The 18,009-nt window shown below is 35.9% G+C and overlaps 1 protein-coding gene and 1 pseudogene across 1 annotated transcript; both read right to left on the bottom strand.

The window, feature by feature from the left end:
• Positions 1-1,228: 1,228 nt before the first annotated feature.
• Positions 1,229-1,847, bottom strand: LOC126592244 (ESCRT-related protein CHMP1B-like; annotated as a pseudogene).
• Positions 1,848-4,472: 2,625 nt separating this feature from the next.
• LOC126592823 (L-type lectin-domain containing receptor kinase IV.1-like) lies at positions 4,473-6,870 on the bottom strand. Its single transcript, XM_050258609.1, has one exon. It carries the CDS (start codon positions 6,803-6,805, stop codon positions 4,769-4,771), a length of 2,037 nt encoding a protein of 678 aa, XP_050114566.1. The 5' UTR covers positions 6,806-6,870; the 3' UTR covers positions 4,473-4,768.
• Positions 6,871-18,009: the final 11,139 nt, after the last annotated feature.

Raw genomic sequence — 18,009 nt, forward strand, 5'->3', positions numbered from 1 at the left:
ACTTGCTTCATGTTTAGTTATGTAAAATTCTCTTCTTCAAATTTCTTCATATAGAAATATACTGAAATTTCAACAATTTTCTGTTCTTTCTATTTGATTATCTACAAGACTACAAGACATAAGTAAACAAGTAAAAAAAATTCCATGCAGATTGCAAATTTCATAAACTTAGAGGAAGTTAGATAATCATTCGTTTTCAGTTTTTAAATTTTAGTTTTCAATTTTTTGAAAACTTAAAACTAGTTTGGTAACTACTTTCGTTTTTTCAGTTTTCGTTTGAAAACTTAAGAATGTAGTTTTCATTTTTGGTTTTGAGTTTTCATTTTTTGGGTTAAAGTAGTTTCCAAACGAATTTTTGGTTTTAGTTTTCGAAAAAAAAATGAAAAAAAACTAAACACGAAATGGTAAGCAAACAGCTCCTTATTAGTTCTACCAAGTTCTAGTCGATGTAGTCATATAGATTAAAATTTCACAAAGATATTATTAGGAAAGTGTAAAAGGAAGCATACGGGAGGAGAGAGACCCCTGCATGCCAGTCGTAACGACAATTAATTTGAATCTTCACACTTCACAGTTCACAGTGACGCACATATACATGTCGAAATTATAGTTTTCAGAGGAATTTGTGCCGATGGAGCAGAATAGTTGGAAGCAAAAACGCAGAAAAGCTAGAGTCTATTTTTTATTTCTACTTCTACTACATGTATCAAATAATGGAGTTTCAACCATAACCCTAACCCTAGGAATTGGCGGAACCTCTTTTACTGTGACATTGGGCGGTGGTCAAGTATCTGAAAGTTCAGAACTTGAGGAGTTGCTGAGCTCTCTGCCATGGACAATTGAACAGCCAGCACTGAGACTTTGGGCCAAGCAAAACTTCATGTAAAAAGTCCAATTTAATTGTGATTGTTAGAGGTGGCAAAGCCCATTTCATAAAATTCTTTCTTATACTTTTTCTATTTTATTTTTATACAAGATCAACTAAACTACGGGAGGCGATTGGAACTTGAATGTAGAATGAAAAACATATTGTTCTAATCAGGGTCTAAAATATTGATATTATCTGCAATATTTCGTTGATAATATCGTTTTTTTTAGAGAACGATATTTTCACATTTATCCACTTAATTATCGTCAATATATCGATATTTTGTCGATATTATCGCGAAAATATCGGAGACGATATTTTCAACATTTTAATGCATTACTTGGACAATATATCGCGATATTATCGATAATATTGATAATATCGTGAGATGAAACCCAAATCATCCACAACATGTTGCATCAAGCTATTGACCTCACCTTCCGGTGTCGAAAGTGAGGTGGAGCCAGCCATGGCAGTCTCCATGAACTCGGCCTGGACCTCCATGTTCACAAACTACTTCTCGAACGAGTCCATGGTCTCCGACATCTTCTGAAGGTTTCCAATGGCCAGCGACGACTTGAGCGATTTGACGATATTGCCCATTGACTTGTTGATGGTGAACATCTTGGCCTGGGTGTCAAGTTGCGCCACCACGGCGTCAAGCCACTAGGCGAGGCGGAGGTAGTTCATCTGCTCAATGCATTTCTGGATCGCGTTCTCGACGTAGATCTGGGCGCTGTCGACGTTTCCCTTCTCCATTGCCTTCTTGATCTTGAGCTTCTCTGCTTTCTCCTCTTTATAGCACTTCTTAGACTGGCGTTGGAGCGACTTGGAGGTGAATTTGAGCTCCATGATCTGGTTCATCAGCTTCTCGGTGTTTCCCATGGCGGAATTTGGGGATTTTTTTGGGGGAATTTGATTTTCTAGGGTTTTGGTTTTCTGATCGGAGGAAGAAAGATTTGAGTTTTTGTGCGTTTTTGGACTTCGATACATGCGTTTCGCGTCCGTGCCTTAGAGAAGTCAATAGAGGATGAGGCCGACGTTTCCTACCTTGCTTTTTTGGGCCCTTCTGTGCAATATTTTGGGCCTCGCTTGAAATTATGTTTTCACAATATTTGGGGCATGTTAACCAAATTGTCAGTGATATCAAGGGTTTTGCCTCAAATTTTTTAACCATTAGTTGGAACTAAGGTCTAAAATATCGATATTATCGGTGTTTTAGAGGACGATTTGAACCCCTCCCTTTGTCAACCACGCACCTGGGCCTTATCCAACTCGCTACAGATGTGTTTGTGATTACATATTCGGCCTTTAATATTTATATGGTCGTTAAGATGTCTGCAAGGCTTGCAAGCTAATATTTATTATCTAGGATAAATTTTTATAAAGTGTAAAATATTGTACTAATTCATTATATATAAATGATTATGGTGTGTTTAAACTTCTTTTATTAATTACTACATATTTTCTACATGAACATTATTTGCCAGCTCGCTATATAATCAACTTAAATCAGTTAAATCCATCATGCAATGCATTTCCTTCCAATTTTTTTGTGATAAACTAATAGTTAATTGACTAAATAAACATTTTAGAAAGTTTCAATAAAAATTTCCAAGTTTTTCTTACAATTTTCGTGGTTTTTATTCAATTTTTATCGATATCGATAATATCCCGATATTTCCATCGAAATTTCCGTGTTTTTGGACTATCGATATTTCTGATATCATCGATATTTTAGACCTTGATTCTAATCTACTTGACTAGCGAATCTTTTTCTATGCTTTAATCTTCGCCATTGAGTTGCTATGTGTGGACATTATTTTATCCAAGTGGTGGTGGACACTAATTAAATTAATCTAAATGATAGGGAGGGAGATTCAAACCTTTTTTTTTAAATTTATTATTATTATGATGAAAAGAGAGATGGTTCAAAACTTACAAGAGAATGGGAGATTCAAACTTGAAAAATATGGGTAGAATACCAATGCGCTAACCGTTGAGGACAAAATTTAAACCTGACCGGAAAGGATTCACACATTTTTAGCTAACTTAGCTATCCCAAAAAAAAAAAAAATATGTATATTATTAGAAAATATGTACCAACATAAATATTTATAAATTTTTAATTAAAATTTGAATTTGAAGGTAACTAAGAGCACGTTTGTTTGGTCTCATTAAGTTTAACGGATTGAATTAGATATTAGTGTAGGCATGTGTTTATTACAGACTAAGTTTAATGTGATAAAGGGTGACTCGCATCTACTAAATCCCTCACTTGGAGGTCTTCGCGAGGCCCCCAAAAACTACGGGATTGCTAACCCCATCTCCCTCGTCTGCAGGCAGCGAACCTAATCATTCTCTTTTGTACATGACCAGCAGCTGCAGCCCCCTTCTCCGATGACCAAATCAGAAACGGCTCTCACCGATCTTCACCGTCCCGCAAAACCCAACTTCGATTTGGGGTCTTCCGCTGGGTTGACCCGAACGACAGTAAAGACGAGTCTTTCGCTATCTTAGATCACACACACACACACACATCGCTCTCTCAACCTCATAAACGTTCTGAATTTTCTGACTTACCAAACACCCGCTTCTGCTGATTTTCCCACACCAATCGCGTTCCGTCGCGAGAATTCAACAAACTGTGATCTGAATCTGATGCGACAGATAATGTGAGCAATTAGTAGGAACTGGGATTTTGAAAAGTGTTTGGTTGGTGAGAAAATTAAGAGAGAAACCGGAAGAAAATGAAATGGCAATTAGTAGGAATTGGGGATTTTGAAAGTGATTTTTCTGCAAATGGGAATTCCATGAAAGCATGGTTGATGAAGGAAACAAATTTTGAGTGTCTGAAACGGCAATTGTGTGTCTAAATTGGAGAGCTTTCAAAAGCATGGTTGATGCAGGCAGAGAGGACTGAGGTTTCTCGAGAGAGAGGAGGTTCTAGAAACAAAGAAAAAAAAAGTAGAATTAATAATAAAATATTAATGGATACAGATTAAATAATATAATTTTAGAGTTTGTTAGTAATCTTGCTTTTTAGTCGGACATGACACTAAACGTTTAGCTAAATTAATCAAACTTAATCTATTTTAACCAGTTCAACTTAGTATTTGAAATTAGTTCAGTTCGAAATAATCCAATATAACAAACGCACCCTAAACGTATAATAAAGTGCCATCAAATTGTGGTTTATTACCACTTGTTGTCGTTTTAGCATTCACTATTTTTGTTTTTTATTTAAAATTTCTGACAATTTCTAATTGTGCATATTGTCATGGAAAGAGATCCTCTTCGGATCAATTCCACCAAGGTTACTGAATCAAGTGATTTGGATCGTTGAAATTTTATTCAACGGTAAAAAATTATTATAGCTTTTAAGGGATCAAAATAGATGAATCGTTGTATGAAATTTCAAAAACCTGAATCACTTGATCCGGTGGTCTTAGGGGAAGAGATCCGTAGAGGACCTCTTTCCTATTTTCATACCTTTTTCTAAAAATGTTAAAGATTACAAGTTTCAAATCAGCACCTAAGCATAAGAGCATAAATCACTTGATAACGGAAACAAACACCTTGTCATGTAATTCTCATTATGATATTGCGGACTAGAATTAAGAAATAAAACGTCGTGATTGTAGGAATGTAATCTACCTTGTTTATATCAGACTTCACATATTTTGGGTCAACCCCAGACAATTGATATCGAAAATATACAGAAATTTCATCCACGTTACATATATAGATTTTGTCTATGGCTATATAGATGTTGCAGTATATATATATATCTATGGCTATGAATTGGATTCCAGTATACTAGACGTAACGTTACTCTCGAAACAGAATACATACACGAGTAATTTTTTTCTGTATCCAAAACGCGTAGTTCCTTTTCATTCAGCGACCACCTGAGAGGAGTGCGGACTCTGCAGCGTACGATGAAGATGAAAGTCCCTTGGCCACAGAAGAAGAATATAACATAGCAAAATCATCAAAACCTTCAGGGTAAGCAAAAGTCAATCCACTTGAAGAAAGCCCAAGAACTGAGAGCTCTGGCAAAGCAATGTCCGCCTCCAAATACTGCACGACTCGTCGCATGCTCGGCCTAGCCGAAGGCTCCGGGTGAGAGCACAGCAACCCTAGGTTCAATACCAACTCCACCTCCTCGGTTACAAAATCCGTCCCAATGTTTTTATCCTTTGCCTCGAGAATATTACTTCTGTTCCAACAAGAAAAAACCCAATCCACCAAGATCAAATCCTGCTCGGGACCTTGCGCTTCTATCGGCCTTCTTCCACAAGCAACTTCGAGCAAAAATGCCCCAAAAGCAAACACATCGGTGCTCGCTGTGGCCCGCCCTGTTCTTGTATGTTCCGGAGCTAAATACCCGAGTGTTCCAACTACATGAGTAGTTTGAGGGTCTGTTCCATGGTCATATAGTCTTGAAAGCCCAAAATCCCCTAGCCTTGCATTCAATTCACCATCTAACAACACATTGCTGGCCTTAACATCTCTGTGAATCACAACTTGTTCCCATCCTTCATGAAGATAGAACAACCCCAAAGCAACGCCTCGGATAACTCTAAACCTCTGCCTCCAATTGAGAGTGACCGCCGGTTGGTCATGGAGGTACTTGTCCAAGCTTCCATTAGGCATGTAGTCATACACCAAAAGCAGCTCCCCTTTTCTTCTGCAGTATCCCAAGAGTGGGACTAAATTCCGATGGCGAAGGCGGCCAATGCTCACAATTTCCGCCACAAACTCCTTCATCCCCTGCCTTGACTCATGTGAGACTCTCTTCACAGCAATCTCAGTTTTTGTGGTGGGTAATATGCCTCTATACACTTTACCAAAACCCCCACTTCCCAAATGCTCCTTTTCTTTAAACCCTTTTGTTGCAATGTACAACTCTTTGTACTTAAACCTTTGAGGGCCATACTCAAGCTCCCAATCTTCGAGCAATTCTGCAAACATCCCCTTCCTTCTTATGACGTAAATTAAACCGTACACTGCCAGAAAAATCAAACTCACAGATAAAATAGGCACGCCAATTGTCAAAAGTTTCAACCTCTTTTTACCTCTTATTCGCGGCAACTTAGGAAGTTTTGACACAAGAAGTTCTTGAGCCTGGCCATTGATTTTGAAGCTCCAACCCAACACATAATGAGATGTGAGGACTGAGCCGGTGGATGAAGAGAAGCCGACATGCATTGTTTCGTTGAGTATCAGCGAAAGATCGAGATTCAAAGACAAAAGTGGAGTGTAGGGTTTATCAACATTGATTGGAGCCAAAGTGACATCGATTTGCTTCTTGGCGCCATCATATTCCACCCAAACTTTCATTGGTTGACCGCTGATGAGAGTTAAATTCCGAAACCTGCCATTATTTGAATCATAGTATGCAGCTGACGCAGCTTTCTCAGAGTGCAAGCCGTTGATATCAATCCCAACATGGTTGTCATTGATGTCATTGAATTCCTTGCCCTGGATGGTGTCGAGCTCCACGGCAAAAACATGATTGGTATCATTTCCAGTGTTGGACTCGTTGAAAAGGCCGAGGTATTGGCTTGGAAGAGTGCCGGGAAGGCCTTGCGTTGGAGCAACCACGAAAGCGATTCCATGACCGCTCAAATCTGCATATTCTGATCTGATGGCGAACACAAAAGTTGTTGAGAAGGAGAAAACCGTGCCGTTGGATGAGTTCTTGAAGGTTATGGAGTTGGGATAAAATCCATGGCCTTGGTTCTGCTTAGTCTCGTTTGTAAGCCTCAAAAGGCCATTTGGTGTGACTCCCGCTATGCCGTCGAGGTAAAGATTGGCAGACTGGAAGCCATTGAAGGTGAAGTTAAGATCTTCAGCTGCTGCTAGGGTTACTAGTGTGAGAATTACAAGCTTCAAAAGCATGGCTATTTTTCTTGTTTCTCTGCCAAACATTTTGTTTAGTTTTCACATATCCTTCCTCAAATGGTGTTACTTCACATGTATGAAGTCTTCGACTATAGTCTACATCCGATATTCGAGAAGAAATGTTAGCACAAAATCAAAGAAGTCGTTTTCACGTAGAAAAGTCTAGTAAGTTAATGGAGTGCCTGTGACAGTACGCAAGTGGTTCATCTCCTGTAGTGATTGCTGTCGACGGAAATTTCTGCTGACTTCAGTCTTGATCAAAATGTACATGCAAAACAATCAACTCTCTCTAAAAAGAGTGAGTGTTAAGGGTTTTCTGTGTATAGAAAAGCCTCACCAGTTTTTGGTGGAGAAATAGGTCTTTATAAGGAGTATGGCCAGCCTTTAGGGTAGGATTTGATGAGAATATTTCCGAGATATTATGTAAATAATATTTTAGAATAATGTGAAGTTATCCCAAAATAAATGTGATTGAGATTACTTACTTGATAGAGTTTGTCTTCACTTGAGAATGTATTAAAAATAGGATTTAGTAATTAATCCTATCTTTAATGGACTTTTCCTTGACACGAGCGGTCGTAGTCAGCTGCTTGAACTTCCAGGAGATATTATTGTAGAGGGGTGGGCTTAGTCTCACAATGAGTTAGTAATAATATGGTTCAAATTCGTCTTTTGCAATAATCGAACCTAAGACCTTTCACTTACAAATAAATATGAATACCACTAAACCATAGTACTAAATGACTACATCAATGATTTTAACATAAACAGATTGAATATCAGTTATCGAGAGAGAACAAAGAAGTATGCAATCTTCTACCACGAGACTTGGCAGCTTGAGCTTGGGAATGCACGGACTGTAACTTAGGTCTAACTGCCACACATGCTTTCACATCTTCCTAGTAAAAACTTATCGCGTGTTAGACTTAGAAATAATACCACATCTCATGCTGAAAAATGTAAAGTCCCAGAGTGAATTTCTCAAGTAAGATACAACTTATCTTAACAAGTTCCTTTTTTTATATTATGATACAATTGATTGGGAGAACGAAATCAAACTTAAATCATTGATGCATCAATAAATGTTCTTAATTAATTGAGCTACAAGATATATATATATATTAAACTAATGAAAATGACGTCAAATCTTTACATTTTAATAAAAAATCACCTGCTAATTTTATTTAATAATAAGGACAAAAGAATAATTTAAAAATTATATATAAAAAAAACCCAACTTGCGATGGGCACGTACCCCGCTTCCCTTCCACACTCTACTTTTTTCTCCCACATTTTTCTCCCATTGTCAACTACCCATTTTCAGCTATATTAATGGATTTTTTTTTTCTTTTTAGAATAAGAAAAATACTTCAAATTGAATTACATTATCTAGTTTTATTTTTGTGGTGTTGTTCCCAATAGTAGTTATGATGACGAGAAACTTTTCAATGTGCCTAGAACATGGGGTGGTACACTCTATACAAGTTGTGAGATTCTTTTGTTAAAAAATTAATAACATAAAAAATAAAAAATTTCACCACTTACATAATAACACATGGTATACTATTTGTGTTACGGGCACAAGGAAAAATTTCTCCAAGGTGACACCCAAGCTCAAGAAATTGGATCGAGAGCTACATTTATTATTGTAGGTATGTAAAAAATGTGATGAAATTTTAATTTGGTAATTGAAAACAACTTTTTAAATATAATTACTGAGAATATAATCTTCTTAAGGTTTTGATCTAAATAGTCACTTCTGGGTTCATTGTTTTGGGCGCAATGGTTGCATTTACAGGACCAAAAAGGGTTCAAGTTTCAAACCTTATGAAACTGAACCAAGAATGAAACACTATTTATAAAACTTCATCAATAAGTAGACACTATTCATGAAACTAAATCAATAAGTAGACACTATTTATAAAACTGGACCAATAAGTAGACACTATTTATGAAACAAAAACAAGAATTAGGCATTATTTCTAAAACTAAACCAATAGGTTGAAACTATTTATGAAACTAGAGTAAGAACTAGACAATATTTATGAAACATGACCAAGAATTAGACACTATTTATGAAAGTGGATCAATAACTAGACATTATTTATGAAACTGGACCAAGAAAGAGACACTATTTATAAAATTGTATCAATTACTATACATTATTTATGAAAATGGATTCAATAACTAGACACTATATATGAAACATGACCAAGAACTAGACACTATTTATGAAAGTGGACAAAAAATTAGGCTCTATTTATGAAATTGGATCAATAAATAGTATAGTACCGTTCAATTTTATAAATAGTGCAGTTTCATAAATAGTGTTCAGTTTCATAAATAATTTTCAGTTTCATAAACAATGTATAGGTACCGTGCGTCAGGTATTTATTTATTTATTTTTAAATTGTGTCATTTTTATTAAAATTTGTTTTTCTGTCATTTTTATTAAAATTTAAGGATTTTTCATTAAAATTTAATTATTTTTTATTTAATAAAATTATAGCATGATTTTTTGTTAAAATAAACTTAGCCTAAATTTTTTCCATTCCTTTTTTTAATTGAAGATGAATGAAAATTCAAAGGTCAAAAAACATGATTGTTAGGTATCTACATGGGGTCCATTTGGCATCACGTTTATTGCGAATTTCTTTCTTATGTTATTTTCAATGATTGTATTAAGCATGTTTGAATTTTTCATGAATAACTGGAGGCGCTATTGTTTCTTTTGTTTTTTCTTCATTTGATTTCTAAGCCCAATTAGACTGAATTTGTCAATTACGTGGTGTCATAAATTCAATCTAATTGAACTAAAAAATCAAATGAAGAAAAAACAAAAGAAAAACAATAGTGTCTCCAGTGATTCATGAAAAATTCAAACATGCTTGACACAATCATTGAAAATAAAATAAGAAAGAAATTCGCAATAAACGTGATGCAAAATGGACCCCATGTAGATACCCAACAATCATGTTTTTTGACCTTTGAATTTTCATCCATCTTCAATGAAAAAAAATAAAATAAACTTTTATGAAAAAAATTTGGGGTGTGTAGATATCACACCCCTTACCACTTCCGCTTCCGCCATCAGACTAGAGTCACACCACACACCACCCCCACCACCGAGCCCTTGAAAAATTCCTGCAAAGTCTCTAGCCACCCATCCAAAACCACCCATTCCCGTGTGTTTACACCAGGCCCTATCACAATTAACCTTAATTGTTTGAAATGGAGGTTTCACCCATCTTACCTGTATCGATTCCTTTTCCTGCCACTGCAGTCCACGGACAACTGTATGCTCACCCCCGTCTCCCTCAAGTTCACTCTATTGACGGTGCATAAGTTCCAATGCTACCTGAGGCTCTACTACAGTCTTCTAAAAAACCACACTATTCCTACATTTCCAAATGCGCCACAAACCACACACCACCCACCTCATAAGCTTATTTGCCTCCAGCTCAACACTATACTTTCTACTTATCCATTTCCAACATTCTAAGAAATCCCCACCCTCCACCGAATCCACGTCCAACTGTAATGGAGATCCAAACCAAAAAATTCTAGCAAAAGAACATTTGAAGAATAGATGTACCTGTGTCTCCACATCCTCTCCACAAAGCGGACAACAAGTCTCCAATCGAACTCCCCGGCGTTGTAGGTTAGAACGAACCACCAAAATATTTTTACAACCTTTCCAAATGAAATATCAAAGCTTTGGGGGAACCTACAATTGCCACACATCCAACCAAATAGGATCCTTAATGTGACCCTCACTCGATTGACCCGTTCCCTTACGACCCAATTCACCATTTCTATCCATCTCTTGGGCCACCTTATAACCCGATTTTACCGAATACATTCCATTCCGTGAATAATGCCATATAAGTCGGTCCGGGTACCCAAACGTACTAATTGGCAATCTAAGAATAACCCAGGCTTCCTCACTATTGAAACACCCTTTAACCACATCCCTCTTCCAATGCCCATCAAGAGTAATCAACTCCGCAACCATCTGTGGCATCTCTGTAACCTGTGAAGTAGATAGAAACGTGTGTGGAATAGGTAACCATAGGTCATTCTGAATTCGTATACTTCGTCCGTCTCCAACCCGCCATCGCAAGCCTCATTTCAGAATTCTCCGACCCTGCAAAATACCCTTCCACCCCCAAGAAGTTCCTCTTCCCACCGGTGCATCCAAGAAAGTGGAGAGAGGGTAATATTTTGCTCTAAGAATCTTAGCCAACATAGAATCCAGATTACAAATAATCCACCACCCAACCTTTGCAAGCATGGCTAAATTAAAAGAAATAATTTCTTTGAACCCCAGGCCCCCCCGCAACCTTACCTTTCACCAATTTACTCCAAACCATCTAGTGAACCCCCTTATGAGTTTTTGGTCCCTCCACCAAAATCATGCTATTACTTGCTCAATTTCCTTAGCCAGCTGAATAGGTAGTTGAAAACACGACATAGTATAATTAGGCAAAGTAGTCACAACACTTTTAAGAAGAACCTCTTTCCCAGTAATTGATAAAAATTGCTCCGCCCACCCGTTAATTCTCTCCTCCAGTCTATTCCGTATGTCCTCGAACACCTTCTTCTTAGAGCCTCCAAAATTCGCCTGGATACCCAAATACTTACCAAAATCCTCCTGGTATTTTATCCCTAACTCTTCTGACAACCAGATCCTCAAAGATGGAGAACAACTCGAACTAAAGAAAGCTGAGCTCTTTTCCAAATTCACTACTTGCCTGGACCCATGAGCTTAATTTTGGAGTACCCCATTAACATTAACCGCCTCCGTTTCCTTAGCTTGACAAAATAGGACCGAGTCATCCTGAAAAAATACATGTGAGAGAGACTCGGCTGTGGGACTAACAGTCATTCCCCTAAGTCGCCCCACCCATTCTTCATTATGGAGTAATGCAGAAAGCTCCTCAACACAAACTAAAAACAAAAATGGTGATAGAGGATCGCCTTACCGAAGCCTTCAGCGTGGAATGATATTCCCAATTGCTTCCCCATTTACCACCACACTATAAGAAACCGTTTGAACACACTTTATCACCCACTAACAAAACATCTCATCAAATCCCAATTTATGCAACATAGTATTCAAGAAAGGCCATCCAACCCGATCATAGGCTTTTGCCATATCCAGTTTCAATGCCATGAAATTAATCCCCTCCTCATTCCTATGCTTCATAGAATGAAGCAAATCATAAACCAATAGAATATTGTCCAAAATTTGTCTTCCTGCCACAAACGCTGATTGATTCAGACTAGTCACCTTAGAGATGACTTTCTTTAATCGATTCGTCAACACTTTTGAAATGATCTTATACACCACATTACATAAGGATATTGGTTGAAATTGGGACCTTCTCCTTAATTTGTCAACCTTTGGAATAAACACAATATTTGTATGATTTAACTCTTTAAGCATTCGTCTAGTCTGGAAGAAAGTTTAGACCATTCCAAGGACCACACCACCCACTGTTGTCCAATGATGTTGATAGAAACCAGCATTAAATCCATTACAACCAGGAGATTTAGTTGGACGCATTTGATAAATAGCCTGCTCAATCTCAACATCTATCATCGAAGCCACTAAAACATTATTGTCCACCCTTCCAACTGTACTCCACACACAACTTATAATTTCCGTAAAATGATACTCGAACGCTCCGTATACCATAATCCATCCTCCCCTTCTAACCCTCGGATAGAATTTCGCCGCCTCTGTTTCATCGTCTGAGCATGAAATAATCTCGTATTCTTATCACCTTCCTTCAACCATTGCACTCTTGACTTTGTGCGCCAATAGATTTCTTCATTTTTGATTGCCTGTTTAAGCTCCGTTTCCAAATCTTGAATTCGTACCCCATCGAAAACCGGTTGCTGATAAGCAATTCGAATCTCCTCCTTCAATCGACAAATTACTTTTTGTTCATTTTGCCCAGACTTTTTACACCATTGTAATAAACCATGTTTAACCTCCCGTAAATTTGACACCAAAATATGAGCATGAGACCCCCCGTTAGCGGCCCACTTCTGCCGTACCACTTCCCACATCCCTCATCCTGATTCCATCGTGGATCATACATAAACTGCCTTTTCCTATGAGGTTGAGGCACCTCAGTGGAGAGAAGAAGCATCGCATAGTCCGACCCTTCCAACACCACATGCCTAACAACGACATTTGGATAAAATTCACCCAATCATTTGTAGCTAGCCCCCGATCAATTCTTTCCTGAATAAACCCTTCATCCCGTCGATTACGCCATCTGTATGGGTAACCTTCAAAACCCAAATCCAACAGACGGGAATTAGTAACAAAGTTTCGGAACGATCTCATACTTCCCGCCGTCCGCATGTTTCCTCCTTCCTTTTTAGAGTCCAATAAAATATCATTAAAATCCCCCATGAAAAGGCATGGTTCTGTATAATTTGCTAAACGGTCATATAAGATAGCCAATTGTTGAGCCATTTTTTTTCATCATCCATACTAGCATAAATAACCATAAGCCGCCACTTATTATGGCCAAGCACATCATCAATCAAAATTTCAATAAAAAACTCTCCATATTTAATCAATATAACATCTTTTGCATCCTTCTAGAATACACACATACCACCCACAATTCCCCTAGGCTCAATAGCATGCATACACGCCATACCAAGCCTATGCTTTAAATACCAATATCTTCTACTATGATTTTTAACTTCACCTATAAGGACGGGTCCACTTGTTTTACAGCAAGACTAAAGGCTAGTTTGGGGTTGCTTAACACTATGTTTGGATGAAGATATTTAAAATTACTAATGAATTTTAAAATGATAGAAATTGAAATGATGGAATTTTGTTTTATAGAATTTGTGAATTTTCTTGTTTGGTAAACGTAAAAGAACAATAGAATTGAATACGAAATTTGTTAGTTTTAAACTCTCAATCATAGAAATTGGAAAATGACACTTATTTACATGGAATTTAAACTTGGAAATTGGAGGTCCCCAATTCCAATTTGTGTTTTCCACGCGGAAATTCTAAATTCTATGTATATGAATCCAAACAGGGGAATTGGTACATGTCAATTTATAAATTCTGATTGTTACCCAAATTTCAAGTTTATTTTCTTCATCCAAATATAGTGTAAATTTTTTTAAAAGCAACTTCTCTAAAAAGTTGGAATCTTAGTTGTGTTTGGTAAATGAAGTAAAAATGTGTTTTTAAATCATGGGTCCAAAATAGCAAAAAGCAGAAATAGCTCTACATATGCTTCTAAACAAATGCTTTCTTCATTGGAGGCAGGTGAATAATAATACAAATTAATGAAACTTTCATATTGACAATTCTACCCCATAATTTTTCTTTTGCTAAAAGCACTTTTAGCATTTAGTATAGATAAATATCTTTTGTTAAAAAAAGAAAACACTTTTAGCACTATAGTTTACCAAACACTTAGGCAATCTCCAACCAAAATGGCTAAACATAACCAATACTAGATTTAATTTAGTGTTCATTCATAAACATAACCAATACTAGATTTAATTTAGTGTTCATTCATTGCTTATACATATCAATTAAAGAGTCGAAAATGTGATTATTTTTTTAGTCCCATATTGACAAAGTTAGTAAATAGAAAAAACACCTCACAAGTTATATAAAAACACTTTTAAAGTTTAGATAGAAGGAACCAAAACTCATCATTAGAAGAGGGGTATCCTTCGAAGACAGAATTGATTTTCCTTAAGCTAAGATAATGTATGTCATTTAGTACTACGGTCTAGTGATATCCTTATCTCAAAACAAAATAAATTAATTTTTCCGTATTTCTAAATTATTGAGTTTGAAGAGCTTTTGTAAGTAATCTTATATTGAATTTTACATGTGAAAACAAATAATTTTTCTTATATGAATTAGTTGGGACACATTTTTTATGAGTCACCTCAAACCTCAAAAATCTTAGAACCCACTTTGATTCCATATGGGTCAGCTTAGACCCAGCAGTTTCTGATACGACACGAAAATAATGGGTTTCGGGTCAACACGATAACTTATCGGGTGACCCGTTAAGAACCCATTAATAACGGGTTCTTAACAGGTATACACGCAGCTAACACGTGGGTAACCTGTTTCGACCCGTTAAGAAAAATTTTATTTTGATAATTTTAAAATTTAATTACTAAAAGATTTATTATAAAATACAATAGCCATATTAATATATACAATATATTCTATATTAAATATATAGTTTTGTATTATTATTCTATATAAGTTTAAAAAAAAAAGTTTTAGTCATTATTTATTTTTATTATGAGAGATCCTTATTATCATTACTAGGATAAATTTTACTTAACATGTTGTCCAAAATTAAAATAAACTAATATAGTATTTGAATAGACAAGAACTAAGAAGACATATATACAAGTATGAAAAATGTGAAAGAATATATAAACACTCGTGATTCATCATTATTCCTCCACGAGTAGATCATGGTTACACTTACATTATCGTTTAGATTTTTAAAATCCTCCAAACCTTCATGAATAATATTTTTTATTTGAGGGCAAAATTAATAAAATTAAAATAATTATTGTAGAAGTGTAAAAAATGTAAAAAAAAAATATACAATCACTCATAGTGACAAACTTTACAACTTTCATGAAGGGGTCAACTTCGAAATCCAACACTATAATTCATTAACCTTAAATTTATATTTAACCGTCGGTTGCCATTTACGCTTTATTCTTCTTACTGAATTTCATTTTTTAAATTTTCTTGTTTGAAAACATGATCATCTGGTGGATGTAAGAAGATGAACGTTTAGATCTTTGATATCAAGTTTCGATATTTACGGTTAACTGAAATATGAGTCGATGTCATATAGTTTGTAGAAAATTTATAAACATTAAGCAATATTTTCACTAACCGTAAAACTCTGAATATAATATATATCAACGATCCAAACCGTTCATCTTCCTGCATCCTCTAATAGATCAAGTTTTCAAAAAAGAAAATCTGAAAAAATAAAATTTGATGAGAATAATGAAGCGTAAATGTAAACAACAATCAACGGTTAAATTTTGATCTATGATTTATATGATTATAGTGACAAATTTCGAAGTTAAGCTCTTCATGAAAGTTGTAAAGCTTGTCATTACGAGCGTTTATATATTTTTTCTATATTTTTTTACACTTCTACATTAATTAAAAAACTATTAAAGACTTTAGGTAAGTAAAAATATACTTAAAAGAAAATTGTGTTTTTATATTTTGGATGTGACAATATGGTATGTATATACTTATTTAGTATATGTTTTTCATTTGATTATTTATTGGTTTAAAATATATTTTCCTTAACGGGTAACGGGTCGGGTCATATTACCTATTAATATTATCGGGTTGATTTCAGATCGGGTCATTTTACCCGTTTATTTTAACGGGTGTTACACGACACGACTCATTAAGATATCAGGTATGACACGAAAACGACACGAACACGAAAAATACGACACGAATGCCAGGTCTAGGCCAGCTACTACAAATTCGGTTCTTGTTATGTAAAATTCTCTTCAAATTTCTTTCTATCGAAAATTGAAATTTCATCAATTTTCTTTTCTTTCTATTTGATTGTCAAGAAGACGACAAGACATAAGCAAACAAGTATAAAAGTTAGAGGCTGTTTAATAATCATTTTATTTTTAGTTTTTTTTTAAACTTACAATTAATTTGGTAATTACTTTTAGTTTCAGTTTTCATTTGAAAACTCATGAAAGTAGTTTTCACTCTTCATTTTTTTGGTGAAAGTAGTTACCAAAACGAGTTTTCAATTTTAGTAAAAAAAAAATGAAAAAAAAAAACAAAAAATGAAAATGAAACAGTTAACAAACAGCTCCTTATTAATTCTACCAGTGTTCTAGTCACTGTAGTCATTCACAAAGATAATATTAGAAAAATGTAAGCATTAAAAAGAAGCAAAGGGTGCTATTTAATACTATGGTTTAGTGATATTCCTCTTTATTTGTAAGTGAGAAGTTCTAGGTTCGATTCTCACTAGAGATGAATTTGAATCACATTATTACTAGGCTATTGTGAGGCTTAATATACCATTCTCCTCCTTAAATAGATAGTATCGTATGTCTAAAAATAAATTAAAAAATAAAAAATAAAAAAAATAAAGCAAAGGAGAGGAGAGAGAAACAAGCATGCCAGTCGTAACACAATTAATTTGAATCTTCACAATTCACAATGACGCACATATACATGCAAAAAGTGTGGTTTTCAAGGGAATTTGTTGGAAGCAAAAACGCAGAAAAGCTAAGGGCCTGGAGGAATTTGTTTTTACTTCTACAACAACAACAACAACAACAACAAAACCTTTTCCCACTAAGTGGGGTCGGCTATATGAATCCTAGAACGCCATTGCGCTCGGTTTTGTGTCATGTCCTCCGTTAGATCCAAGTACTCTAAGTCTTTTCTTAGAGTCTCTTCCAAAGTTTTCCTAGGTCTTCCTCTACCCCTTCGGCCCTGAACCTCTGTCCCGTAGTCACATCTTCGAACCGGAGCGTCAGTCGGCCTTCTTTTGCACATGTCCAAATCACCGGAGCCGATTTTCTCTCATCTTTCCTACAATTTCGGCTATTCCTACTTTACCTCGGATATCCTCATTCCCAATCTTATCATTTCTCGTGTGCCCACACATCCCACGAAGCATCCTCATCTCCGCTACACCCATTTTGTGTACGTGTTGATGCTTCACCACCCAACATTCTGTGCCATACAACATCGCTGGCCTTATTGCCGTCCTATAAAATTTTCCCTTGGGCTTCAGTGGCCTACGACGGTCACACAACACGCCGGATGCACTCTTTCCATCCAGCTCGTATTCTATGGTTGAGATCTCCATCTAATTCTCCGTTCTCTTGCAAGATAGATCCTAGGTAGCGAAAACGGTCGCTTTTTGTGATCTTCGCTAGATTGCTCCGGTCATTAGTGTGGATAAGTATATAAATGGATAGAGATAGGAAAGCAAACACAAGATGTACGTGGTTCACCCAGATTGGCTACGTCCACAGAATAGAAGAGTTCTCATTAATTGTGAAGGGTTTACACAAGTACATAGGTTCAAGCTCTCCTTTAGTGAGTACAAGTGAATGATTTAGTACAAATGACATTAGGAAATATTGTGGGAGAATGATCTCGTAATCACGAAACTTCTAGGTAT

This window comes from Malus sylvestris, chromosome 12 (assembly GCF_916048215.2).
Source record: "Malus sylvestris chromosome 12, drMalSylv7.2, whole genome shotgun sequence".
NCBI lineage: Eukaryota > Viridiplantae > Streptophyta > Magnoliopsida > Rosales > Rosaceae > Malus > Malus sylvestris.

What these genes read in the sequence shown, in the direction of transcription:
- LOC126592823 (XM_050258609.1), bottom strand. Translation starts at nt 6,805, where the DNA reads ATGTTTGGCAGAGAAACAAGAAAAATAGCCATGCTTTTGAAGCTTGTA.